A 12,696-nucleotide genomic window follows, 5' to 3' on the forward strand; every position below is an offset into this window, starting at 1 on the left:
TAAATTATCCAGTTTTAATAAGGCTAAGGCTAATATTGTTTCACAAATCCCTTTAAATTACATTCCAAGGAAGATAACATTTTGTTGGCTGAGTTCCACTCTAGTCCATTGGGTGGCGGTAATGCGTCAGTTGGATGTTTACAAGCTGCCACGCACAAAGAAGAAAACGTGAGCTCGAATGTAGGCTAACCCTTATAGCTACAAGATAATTTAGAACAACTAGGTAATGTTGGTTTGATCAGCATCCTACTTGTTTTAGCAAATCAGCGCAGCCCGGATCGTTTTTATTTATTTAAAGGAGAATTTCGAGACCTTGCGATAGGTGAGCTTCGATGTTTGATCGACGTGTTAAGGTTTTAGCGCCTTTTAAGTTTGGGCCATTCGTAACAAAGCTTTAGCATGCCCTACGGTTAACCACAAAATCGCTACCATCAGCGATACAAAAATAACATTCAAGTTTGCTGCGTCTACTTCTCTAATGTTTGTATGCTTCTCTTCAAGCTCACTTAATGTTATTTTTGATTATTTCTACACCATTTCTGTAGTAATCGTGTTACGTGACAACGGCTACACATACGACCAACGTGGTTGAATATTCAGGATTATACAGTTGTGGTCAATCATGCAAGATTTGGCAATACTTCAGTTTTTGGGAGGGAAAGAATCTGTTACGCTTTTAGTTCTTCCGAAAATTAATCAGCGCAGTAATAAGAATCGGGATTTATTTATTTATTTAGTTGTTCTTTAAACGTAAACAGAAACGCACATTTCCAGTTATGATGTAAATCTCAAATGAATATTATATAACAACAGTAAATGATTTTCCTAAGTTTCTGAAATGTTTTAAGTAGCGCTGTTCAGTAGGGCTGACCTGCTAAAGCTTTGATTGTACAAGGCAGTTATTCGTAATGGCTGTCCTTTGAATAAAGAAAAAACGCAGTCACAGGAATTTTATAGCAAATAGATTCAGATTTTGTCAGTATATAAATAAATTATAATATTTAACCTGTGGACACATTTTACTGCATATGTGTTTTTCAGTGGCCATGGAGGTGGATGAGTGTGAGGTGGAGACAGTGACGATTAAAAACAATGGAGAGATAAAAATCGAAACAGGTCTGTGCAAAATAATATCAATTGATTTTTGCATGATGTATTTTTTTAGTATTACACATTAGCAATATCTATCTAAAGAGAATTATAAATCTTCCATATCTCTCACATATTGGCGCCACCACTGAGTGGTACAGCAGCTGCACATCTGATCAATAGCTAAATATTTTGATCAGAACCCTGATCTGATACTTTACACCAGGACGTGTCTAATGGCTGTTTTCATGCTTTCTGTTTGCTGCAAATTCATTTCATTTACGTCTTATTCCCACAGAACATCTGTTCGAATCCAACGATAATACCGCTCTGTTCACGAATGAAGTACCCAGGAAGATGAGGCGGTGTGAAAACATCCTAGACTCTCCTACTCTTAAAAAAAAGCCTGTGGTCCTCTTGACAAGACTCCCTGAAAACACAGTCAGCGCCCTCCAGCCGCCAACACCTCAGCAGTTCTACAGTGAAGCCGAGTCCCGCGGCAGCTCGGATTCCGACATGCTGTGGGAACCGGGAGAGGATTCTGATGATTCAGATTTTGTAGCCTCGGGGAAAAAAAAGAAAAATTTTAAAAACACTAAAAGTATCCTGAAGAGAGTTTCTTCACCAGTGATGAAAAATAACAGCAGCAACTCCAACAACAGCAACAAGATTGGTAGGGACAGTCTAACACTTGTATGAGCTCACCTCCATTGATCCATTCAAATAGTCGATTTCACATTGTATGCACTTTTTTTTTTTTGTCTTTTCTCTTCCAACACAGCTGAGAGCGGGCCCATTATTGTGTCATCTGCATTTGCCCATTCCTCTAACGAAACCACCAAGGTCCGCCCTGATTTGCCAGAGGTAGAGGTCACAGTAGACATGATGGTCCTGGCCAGAAGAAGAGCCATGAGGTGGCAACGAGGAAAGATCGTGGAGATTGTTGCAAGGGGTAAAAGAAAAGAAAAAGCATATACACATTAAAGAGGTCTTTTTCTGAGAAGCAGTTATATACTTATTATTTTTGAGAATAATCAGTGAATCTGAGTTTTTCCATCTAGGCTGAACATGAAAATAGTCTCCTACACCTGTCTCCTTTATTAGCTTCTGATAGAAAATAGACAATGAAATGCTAGAATTTGAAAAGCCTGACCACTCTGTCAAGCTGTCGTTCAGACTCACCCATCTTGGCTCTCGAAGGGGAAGGTTTGAGTTTTTTGTAGAGATAAAACATCAACGATTCAACGCAAACTAGTCAGTGGTCCAGTCATGTTGCTGTTATCCAGTTGGAGGTGAGATGTCTAAATAATAGAAATTAAGACTCCAAATCCCGTCGTCTGAAGCTACTTTTTCCTCCACCCGAGTCCCCCGTGCTGAAACAGGCGCACCTGAGCATTTTTTCCACCTAAGACTTCCAAGGCATTCATTCCTATTAGAGACCACTTAATTGTTCTTCCATAACCTCCAAACTGCAGTAAAATAAGAGTGTTTTGTTGCGATTCTCATTTTTGCAGAAGATGGACGAACAAAGTACAAGGTGTGTTTTGATGAGAAAGGGAAGAGCCTTGTGTCGGGTCACCACATGGCCTTCGCGGATGCACCCAAGCTAGAGCAGCTGTATGTGGGTGCCCGTGTTGTCATTCAGTCTCCAGATGATGCACAATGCTTTCAGCCTGGTATCTTGTCTGAGCTCCCCAGCAGAAAGAACCGCTTAAGGTGTGTTTGACTTTAAACAATAGCTAACACGTTTGACATAAAAGTATTTCAAATCAAGGCTGAAGTTTTTTTCTTTCTGCATTCATAACATTTCAGGTTCTTGGTGTTTTTGGATGATCACACGTCACTTTACGCAAGCTTACCTTCAGTTCACCTTGTCTGCAGACCACGTAAGTTTGCAGCATGTTCCTATTTTTCACAGATCACTTTGATTTTCTTCATGACAAAGCTACTTAGTAAGCATAGTCATCTTGTTTTTAGTAAATGTGCTTATGTTGTATTCATTGTTGTTGGAGGTTGATCACTTGCTAGTCCCGTTTAACCCTGACTTTCCACCACATGCTTAAGCTAATGGCTGCTGTTATAATCAATAGGTTAGTTTCTACAGGGTGCACAGCGGTGCATTTTGGATATGTTCTAGAAGCGCAGGGTTGCAACTTTCTGCTAAATTTATGCGCCGCTGGGTCTTTGTTTACACGCCACGCTTCCAGAACACATCAAGCTGAGCAGGTCAGATCACGCCAGACAGGAAATCAAACACAGAAGCAGCGTAAAGCATCTGGCAAATTTCAAAATAAAAGACACAAGCAGATTTCCTATTGCTCAAATATAAACAAAGTATTCATTACCTGTGACACCACCTTGGTGGAGGTAAATAGAGCTGAAAATTAATCACAGACCATTAGGATACATGCTGCAGTGTTTCTGCTCGCTTGTTACTGTGTGAACTGATGAAATCATGAGTGATCTTGCAAATCTGTGATCCTGTGAAAGCCAGTGTGCGTCTGAACTACCTGGTCTTACAGCAGTTTGTGACACAGTTACACAGTCGTTAGATTACAGTATGTGACACAGTCCTGAACTGTGATCTATTGTTTAGTGCTCGTGGTAGAAAGGGTCGCGCCGTAGATGTCGCCGTGAAAAAGTGTCACTGCGATACGCATCTGATGGAAAGTCCTGGTAATGGTTTGTCATGAAAATCTTATTAAAAGGTAAAAGTTTGTTCATTTTTACTGCAGCTCTGACTGAACAAATGTAAAATGTCAGTTTAACAGGGCTTTAAAGACTAAACAACCAAAAAACACTCTTTGAACTCGTTGCCCATTAGTCCTACCATTGATCTATGAGTGTGTAGATGACATAAGAAACCATAAGATTTGACTGTTTGTTTTTTTTAACAGTGGAAGATAATTTAGACGATATCCCAGACAGCCCTCACAAGTGTTTTATGAAACAGTATCTGAAGAACTGGCCGTACCCACATCTGACTCACTATAAGGAAGGTCAGAGCATTAATGTCGAGCTAAATGGGACCCTCCAGGTGTGCACCGTAGAAGTGGTGGATTGCAGCTTGATTCAAGTTGTTTTTCAGGTCAGTATCAGTATTATTTAATTTTATTGTATTATCAGTATCCATGAGCAGCACATACTGAACCATAAAATTAAAAAACAATCCAAATTGCAGCCCACTGTTGGTGGATCGTAGAGATGGGTCATATGAGCAATCAAAGTATAAAAAAGGATCTTTGTATTGCAGCAAGTGGGGAAAATGTGGGACAGTTGACTCATATGGTTGAATCCATTTTTTAAACCATTGAAAACAAATACAAAAGCTATCGCCCAGACCAGACAAAAGTCCATTTTGTACCAGTTGAGCTGTGCTCTCTCACTTATTACAAATGGCACCTGTAACAAATGGAAATAGAACTTGCTGTAAAATAAATGGTTAAATTAATGTATTTGGATTAACACAGTATATTTAAAGATAAGTACTTTAAATTATAAATTGAGTAACACCTTCATTTCATCAGTAGGTGACAGTATCAGCTGCATTCAAAGTGTCACATCTCGAGAGCTGAACTGAAAACAACTGGACTGGACTTTTCTTCAGAATCAGAAGGTTTTGCTGCTATATGTGCGAGAATCACAACATCGGGAAATTGCTGCGGTACTTGTTGCAACAAAGGAAGATAAAAATAAGAGATAAGAAAATATAGGAAGTAAGAATACAGTCATGTTAATATGAAGTTGTAATATTTAGAGAAACGGCTGCTACATACAAGACATTGTAAGGGACAGCATTAGCTCAGGAGGTAGAGTGGGTTGTCCAGTAATTGGAAGGTTGCAGGTTTGATCCCAGTTATGACCAGAGAATGCTGCTGTTGTGTCTTTGGGCAAGACACTTGACCCGCGTTGCCTGCTGGTGGTGGTCGGAGGGACCGGTGGCGCCTGTGTTCGGCAGCCTCATCTCCGTCAGTGCGCCCCAGGGCAGCTGTCGCCACATCGTAGCTCATCACCACCAGTGTGTGTGTGTATTTGTAGTGTATTTGTATTTTGCATATATATGTACATGTTCAGATTTCTACCGAGAGACGTTCTTCTGTCTGCTTTGTCTGCTGCTAGATATCTTTGACAGAGCTCTTGGGTCAAGAGATGACAATGTTACGTTTCCACCCCCTCAGACGGAGAAGTATACATCGTCAGCTCCAACAACACAAACAGGGAACTGTAAAGAAGGCAGGGCCAGAGACTCGTGTGACCCTGATGGCCTCAGTAATAATAACAATGTCCTCTTGCCCTGCTAGGACAGCAGATTTGATGTATGGTTAAAAGGTCGGGCATGTTGGAGAGCCCTAGCGCCAGCACAGAATAGAACAGAAAAGACTTTTGATCCCACAGTGGGGAAATTCCCTTGTTACAGCAGCACAAACACTTGGAGTGTAATTTGAAGAAAAATAATAATGCTAAGGAAGTAAGCTATATTACTGTAACTTTTGACCACTAAAAGCCATAAATAAAAATGAAACTTGGGTCTCAGAACTATGCAGCATAAGGAACACACGTTAAAACCGGTCTTGCACAAGTATTGAACTGAATATTACATGTACTTGTGTAACAGGATAATGCCCGTACCAGTTAAACCGAGGAGTTATACACTCCTATTGGTGTTGCGTGTCTCCGTACCCACGCAGACGTAGAAGTATAAATTAGGCTTCCTGGATGAGAGGTGAAATGTCTTCAGGATAACTGAACCAAGTCCAGTTGTTTTCTATTAAACTCAGGAGTTTCATGTCTTATAATTAGGGCTGAAACAAATCATCAACTCATTTTAAGGTTTGATTAATTAAATTCCTCAATTCATTTCAATGTGATTCACAAACGCTTCTGTATTTGAATACATTATGTTGCCAATCAGAACTAGTAATAAAATAGAAATGCCACCATTACATTGCTACTAGTTGTATTTTATTAGAATTTCTAGTAGCTTTCTACTGAATTATGTATATATTTAGATATTATTTTGACTAATATTAGTGACATTAATACAAACCTAAAATGTTAATGAAATATAAGTCAAAATTTGTTCCATAAAATATTTATTAACTATAAATATCAGCTGGGATAGAGGCCAATTTAATACATATTGTTGACCCTTTTATAATTTAGTTGTTTCATGTTCATATTCTTAGCAGCAGACTACAATCTCGTTTCACTTGAAACGTCGTCAGATAGAATATTCGATTAATCGATGGAGGATTCGGCGGAATATTCAAATACTAAAATATTCAATTGCCGCAGATGTAGTATAAGTGTCACAGCACAGTGGCCTACAATTTAGAAAAATCACAAACACATTAACACATGAATTATTTCTGCATTTTAATTTGTCACACAGGAGGGTGGAGAAAAGGAGTGGATCCACCGGGGCTCCGTACGGCTTGAACACATGGCCAAGTTCCTGCAGCTAAAAGAGAAAGAAGACGAAGAAAAGGATAACTCCGAGTCCTAAAAATGTAAACTTTAGTGTAGGTTGGTTGTAGACGGGGGGAAAAAAACTCAAGAATACAAAAAAATAATAGTTTCTCATAAAAGAACTATCGCAGCCCTTTATGTAAACTTGATCCCTGATGAAACACATTAGCCGGCCACATTTTTCTTTTCTTTACCCAATTTTTCCTCTGACATGTACACAGATTCTTTTATTTGGTGAATCTATGAACTGTAAAATATATTTCAATATCATTAAACAGGCAAACTTAAAGAATCAGTTGTGTGAAAATATCGTCTTACTTGGTTTAGTTGAAGCAATGTGGCAGCCCAAGCTTCTGTAATGCATTTAAAAAGCCCATATGATGCTTCTTCACTGCAAGTGTACATCGTTGCTTTAAGTAAAATTCTTGTCATGACATTTTTTCTGTATTCTTTTTTTTTTAACTATTGTTAAAAGGATTTTATTTTTGTAGCATACACGTTATACCTGCAGTAATTAGTTTGTTCATCTGAAATTCTTAATTACAGCGTGAATGTTCTTTCAGAATATTTGGCTTGACTTTTCTGTCTTCCTGTGAATTGAGATTAGCTTCATTTTTAACATTCTGTCATTCACTTGTTTTACTTTAAAATGAAAAATATTAAACTTTACAATTTGTTTTTGAAAGCAGTGTCATTTCAAAAGACATGATTTACATTGTAGTTGATATGCTGTTGGTTTACTCGCATATCTCAGTAGAAGGCTACAGTCAACGTCGTGACCTTCACTGGAAAAACCAAACATCTCCAGTTTGTGACACAGATTGTCCTCTAAATTCAACTTTGCATGAAGAAAGTTCTTTGTTTGAATTACATTTAAGGTTAAATTAAATCTTTAGATGATTTGAATAAAAAAATTGTAATTTTTGTGGGGAAATGCACTAAAAACACAGAAAATAGTTCAGCTTAAATAAATTCCACCTCTAAATTTTTTAAGCTATTTTATGTGTTCGTTCATGGCATTAAATGATAAAAGCAGAATTAGAAATAAAGCTTCTGGCAGCTTTTTAGTGAGGTAATTTTTTATAATTAATTTTTATATTAATTTCTCTAAAACATGCCTACCAGAAGAAGCTTTTCTAATTAAGTAACCATGGCACAATGACCGTCATTTTGAAATGATCAAAGCAGCTCTTAAGTTTCTAGTTTTGTTATAAAAACTGGATTTCCTTTAAAATATTTAGCATATTTTAACTCTTAGTGATGCATTCACTTGTGGGTTGATTAAAGGTGTGCTTCATTGGGAAAACATTTTTTTTAACTTCTTCACTGCCAGCTGTTTTCTGATCAGAAAACCCCTGACTGCCAGTGTGTTTGAGCACTTTTACTGGTTGTTGAGTTAGTTCATGCATTGATAGTGGGCCTCTGTTTGTTTTTGCCACCCAGCCACTCACTCATGCGCACAAAGATTAAAGACGATGTCAACATAGATCCTCCGATAATGCAGGGCCTTTAACCTGAAAGAGGAACCTTAGTAAAACTGGACTTTTTTGGGTGCTTTCCTTGAAGTGAACTGAAAGCTGAAAAACGTTTCTGTTCACATGATCTTGAGTGGCAGTAATACAATTTATTAATGACTTGATTTTAAAATGGAGCAGCTGTGCTGATAGTCTGCAGCACTTCCTCATCTCTCCTCTCTCGTCTGCTGTGTAACACTTCTATAGGGTGTAACCATAACCATTCTATAGGGAGCCAAGTGTTACGAGCGAAAAAGTTGCACAGTGTACGCCCGGCTTAAGTCTCCTCCCTTTCCGGTCGGCTTATGGGTCCACAGAAGAATGTAAAAATGAATGAGTCAACAGGGCAAAAAACGCTATTTTCTAATCCACTTTGCCTTACGCCCTGGATCGCACAGATGTTGTACTGCAATTTAAAAGAAAAATAATGATGGGTGTTTCGACCATGCCTTGTAAAAGTTTGTAATTAGCATGACTCCAAACCAGAAATCGGCACGCCACATATGACGTACCAATGTAGTAGTAGACATAACAGATGGCGTCTGATGACTTTTATAAATAAACAACTCTCTAGTTTATAAACAACAACCAATTCTTTTACAGCCCAGACTTAACATTTTCTCTCAGATAGAAATAATGGTTTTGCTAAACATCTAGAAGAAGAAGAAAATATCATTTCTATAGCACCTCTCAAGATAAAAATCACGAGGCGCTTCACAAAAACAAAAAATGTTAAAATATATAAAAGAATTTAGAAAATGGTTACAAATATATTTTAAACGAGCAAAAAATAGACAATTGTGATTAAAAAATAACAAAATGTTAAGAAAGAGAGAGTGACTAGGAAAGATGGAAATCAGTGGATGCTGAGGAAGGTGGAATAGGTGGGGAGAGCAGAATAAAGAGAGTGCTGAAGAAGGTCATACAAAAGCCAGCTTGAGCAAGTGAGTTTTCAGCTGCTTTTTAAAGGAGACCACTGAGTCCACTGATCTCAGGCTCAGGGGGAGAGAGTTCCAGAGTCTGGCGGCCACAGCAGCAAATGATATGTCACCTTTGGTCTTTAGCCTGGTGCTGCACAACCAGTAGGCTTTTATCACTGGACCTCAGGGACCTGCTAGGGGTGTAGGGACTAAGAAGATCACCAATGTTGCTTGCCCATGTAAGGCCCTATAGACCAGAACCAGGATCTTGAAATGAACCCTGAAGTTGAATGGCAGCCAGTGAAGCTGGAGGAGAAGCGGGGTGATGTGGGTGTGTTTGGAGGACTTGATCAGAAGCCGAGCACAAGCATTCTGTACCACCTGTAGACGGTTCAGGGAGGTTTTGCTCAGACACGTGAAAAGAGAGTTACAGTATGTCTAAGCGTGAGGAGATGAAGGTGTGGATAACTGTCTCAAGTTCAAAGCGAGACAGAATGGGACTCAGCTTTGCAATGTTCCTGAGATGGAGGAAGGAAGAGCGAACAAGAGAACTGACATGAGAATCCAGGGTGAGAGCTGGGTCAAAGGTCACGCCAAGATTCCTGACAGAAGGTTTGGTGTGAGAAGCAAGCTGACCAAGAGAGTCTCTGACTTTGGGAACCAGCTTGTCCAGGCCACAGATGAGGATCTCAGTCTTATCTTCATTCAGCTGTAGAAATATGGTGTCAGGTTTCCGCCAAAACCCGTGCAAGCGTAGCCAAAACCCGTGCACGCGTATTGTCCACATCGCGCGTGCGAGCGGGACTCGCGCGTGGAGGTTAGAACCTCATGAGTGAAAATATACATGGCGAGGAGGTCATTTGTACACTGAGAGGGAGCAAACTGTGTCTGTGAGCGCACAAGGATGTGCACAAGTGACAAACCTGCGTGCGCTCGTTGGCCAACGAGCACACGGCAGAGGAAAACATGCGCACGGCAGCCTCACTGCGCGCTCGGTGCGGCAGCCTCACTGCGCGCTCGGTGCGGCAGCCTCACTGCGCGTCTGGCAGCCTTTCTGCGCGCTCGGTTTCTGATTCTGCTCGCTCGGCTGTTGGGAGTTTTGGCACTCTGGAGGCGTGGAAGAATTAAAGTGCCAGAAACTGAGCAGTTGAACTTTCAATTTGAGAGCAGAATTTCATATCAAGAGACCATCTTTTTAATTTCAGAATACGATTTTATATTATTGCTCTCAAAACTTGTAATGCTTGCGCTCAAAATGTCTGCTCTCTTTCAAATTCACTCTGTTCTCCTTCAAATCTTTGTTTTTGCGCTCAGATTTAACCTTCTTACACTGGTATTGTCTTCTCATGTGACAACTTTTTCTCTGCACGGATCAAAACTCCTCCCACAAGTCTGTCCCCTGCTCTCACGGATCTTGTCTGCTCTCGCTCAAAACTTAGAAGTACAATCTCCTAGCAACCGCTCAGCCAATAGAAAGACTTGTGGGACTGGGCGGGAACAAACCTCTTTGGGGTGCGCTCGTTTTGCGCTCTGTGGATTTTCCTGTGTGGCTGCCACATCTGTGCACTAACAGCCTGGTTAATACCCGCCCTGATCTGGAGCAAGAGTTTCACCTGCACCAGCAAAATGGACCAGAACTAACAAGACGCTCAAGTAAGTTATTTTTCAAGGCTACTAGCTGCAGTTTATTCCATAAAATTGTTTTGTTATGCTACTTTTTACGACTCCTCGCATTTAATATTGCAACAGGGGCACAGCTAGGTGGATTAGGTTATTCACTATAGCTACAACTTTCATAAAATGGCCTCAGCAGATTTGAGTTTTACCCTAACATATCACTCGTCTCCAATGCTAGCTCTGGACCTAGTGTAGATGTTTTTTGTTTAGTATTCCCACCTTTGTTTTTAATAGTTAGCTCTTTGGACATTACAGTAGTTATTCGTTAGCGTTTACTCCATGAACATTGTTTCCTCATCTAACTGCTAACTATCAAAATGTGTTTCATCCATCGACATAAATATATCCCAATGTTTTTCTCGCGCTGTAATGAACAAAATGGGTAATCAAAGTAAGAGAATGTTATTAAAAAGTAGAACTCGTTATAATTGAACGATGGAAAATTTTGACCAAAGCCGTAGGAGAAAACCGTTTTTGATAGGGAAACACATTTTGACACAACACCTGCCCTGACTGGCGCGTCAGCTAGCTTTCAATCTGTTGGTAGGTTTCTGAAAATATTAATGCTATGTTAAGTGAGTGTAATCCAGTAGTCATTTCCCCAACAAAATAACAATTTCTATTTTTGCTCAATTCCTGCCTCCTGCCATTTCATTTTGCACTCGCATTATTTCTTTTTGTAATCCTGTCAAACCTAGCCGCTGGTCTTTAAACATAATGATCCTAACTTACTAATACTGAGTCTGGGGTTACATAAGCAGTAACAAAACAAAAACAGTTTCTGTTTCTAAGTCTCAGCAATGAGTAAGGTTGTATTTCTGGTGTAAGCGAACTAACATTTGTTTTCTGTGAAATGCGCGAAATGTTGTATTACACAGTCTGTGGTACCATGATGCAGCACAATTCACTGTTGCATGTTAAACCACAGAAGATGTAGAGGAAAATGAATGTAATGGCTGAGGTGGAGGACCTGTAATGACACCAGAAAATAAGAAAATGTGTAAAAGCTTTATTAAAAGTGTAGTCCTGAAATTCTCATGGTAATCCAGGGAAGCAGGTTGGTGCATGGTGAGGGAACAGGCGTGTGTCAGGGCCAGATAAACAGCAGGTTCCATCCCAGCTCCAACCAGAGAGTGCTGCTGTTGTGTCCTTGGGCAAGACACTTAACCAACTTTGCCTGCTGTTGGTGGTCGGAGGGACCGGTGGTGCCAGTGTTCAGCAGGCCCGCCTCTGTCAGTGTGCCCCAGGGCAGCTGTAGCTACTATCTGGCTTATCACCACCGTAAGCATGTGAAAAGGGTGTGGCTGTTGTGTAAAGTGCTTTGTAGGCCTTGGACTTGATAAATTTCAATAAATGTGCAAGCCAATTACAATTTTTTTCAATTTGTAGGTGTTTCCCATTTGCTGTATAACCAAATACAACTTTTTCTGTGTTTTTTGTTTTATTTCTTTAGACTGGTTCCATCCGAGAAGTTACGAGAAACCTTATGGATTTACTGAATGCTCATCTACAAGCAGAGGGCCCGCAACAAACACCAACTGTGCCACAGCGCACAACACCATCGACAACACCTTAACAGACTATCCCTCGGTCTACAGTTCATCAAGAAATGTCAAGGTAAGTTAAGTGTAGAAATGTAAATATTTGACATCTGCATTGGTCTATTCAGTGGTTTGAAATTAAATTATTCCAATGATGCTTTATTATTCATCTTAGAAAAAGGCTTTCTGCAATTGACTGTATTTATTTTTTTACATAGTGAAATTAAATTCTGAAATAATGTAAGCAGTGTAGTATAGGCTACAACTAGGGCTGGGCAATATATAGATATTTTAAAATTATAAATATAATTTTAAACGAGAAACAAGATGACTTTGTATTGATATAACTAGTCAAGCCTCATAAGCTAGCAACTAGCTTGCTCCGTCTCTAAGCGGTCATTTCATGTATTCTCACAAATCTGCTCAATCAGAAAACCTCTGGGTAAATGTTCTGCCCTAAACTTTGCATTTGGCTTCATGGTTTTT

General features: G+C 39.7%; 1 protein-coding gene across 3 annotated transcripts; it reads left to right on the forward strand.

The window, feature by feature from the left end:
• The first annotated feature begins 105 nt into the window (after positions 1-105).
• On the forward strand, positions 106-7,243 carry LOC107376049 (histone-lysine N-methyltransferase SETDB1-B). 3 transcript variants are annotated; one of them, XM_054750381.2, is made up of 8 exons: positions 106-223; positions 1,042-1,116; positions 1,388-1,762; positions 1,871-2,041; positions 2,604-2,805; positions 2,902-2,975; positions 3,987-4,177; positions 6,482-7,243. In XM_054750381.2, the coding sequence occupies exons 2-8, from the start codon at positions 1,047-1,049 to the stop codon at positions 6,593-6,595; spliced, it is 1,197 nt and encodes a 398-aa protein (XP_054606356.2). In that variant the 5' UTR covers positions 106-223; positions 1,042-1,046; the 3' UTR covers positions 6,596-7,243. The 3 variants fall into 3 exon arrangements, with proteins under 3 accessions (XP_054606356.2, XP_015800462.3, XP_054606355.2); XM_015944976.3 differs by having other exon boundaries at positions 111-180; XM_054750380.2 differs by having other exon boundaries at positions 170-322.
• Positions 7,244-12,696: the final 5,453 nt, after the last annotated feature.

Source organism: Nothobranchius furzeri, chromosome 12 (assembly GCF_043380555.1).
Source record: "Nothobranchius furzeri strain GRZ-AD chromosome 12, NfurGRZ-RIMD1, whole genome shotgun sequence".
NCBI lineage: Eukaryota > Metazoa > Chordata > Actinopteri > Cyprinodontiformes > Nothobranchiidae > Nothobranchius > Nothobranchius furzeri.

Coding starts and splice junctions, on each gene's coding strand:
- LOC107376049 (XM_015944976.3), top strand. CDS start 135: ATGTTTACAAGCTGCCACGCACAAAGAAGAAAACGTGAGCTCGAAT. Junction 1,763..1,870: donor CAACAACAGCAACAAGATTG/GTAGGGACAGTC, acceptor CTTCCAACACAG/CTGAGAGCGGGCCCATTATT. Junction 2,806..2,901: donor AGCAGAAAGAACCGCTTAAG/GTGTGTTTGACT, acceptor ATAACATTTCAG/GTTCTTGGTGTTTTTGGATG.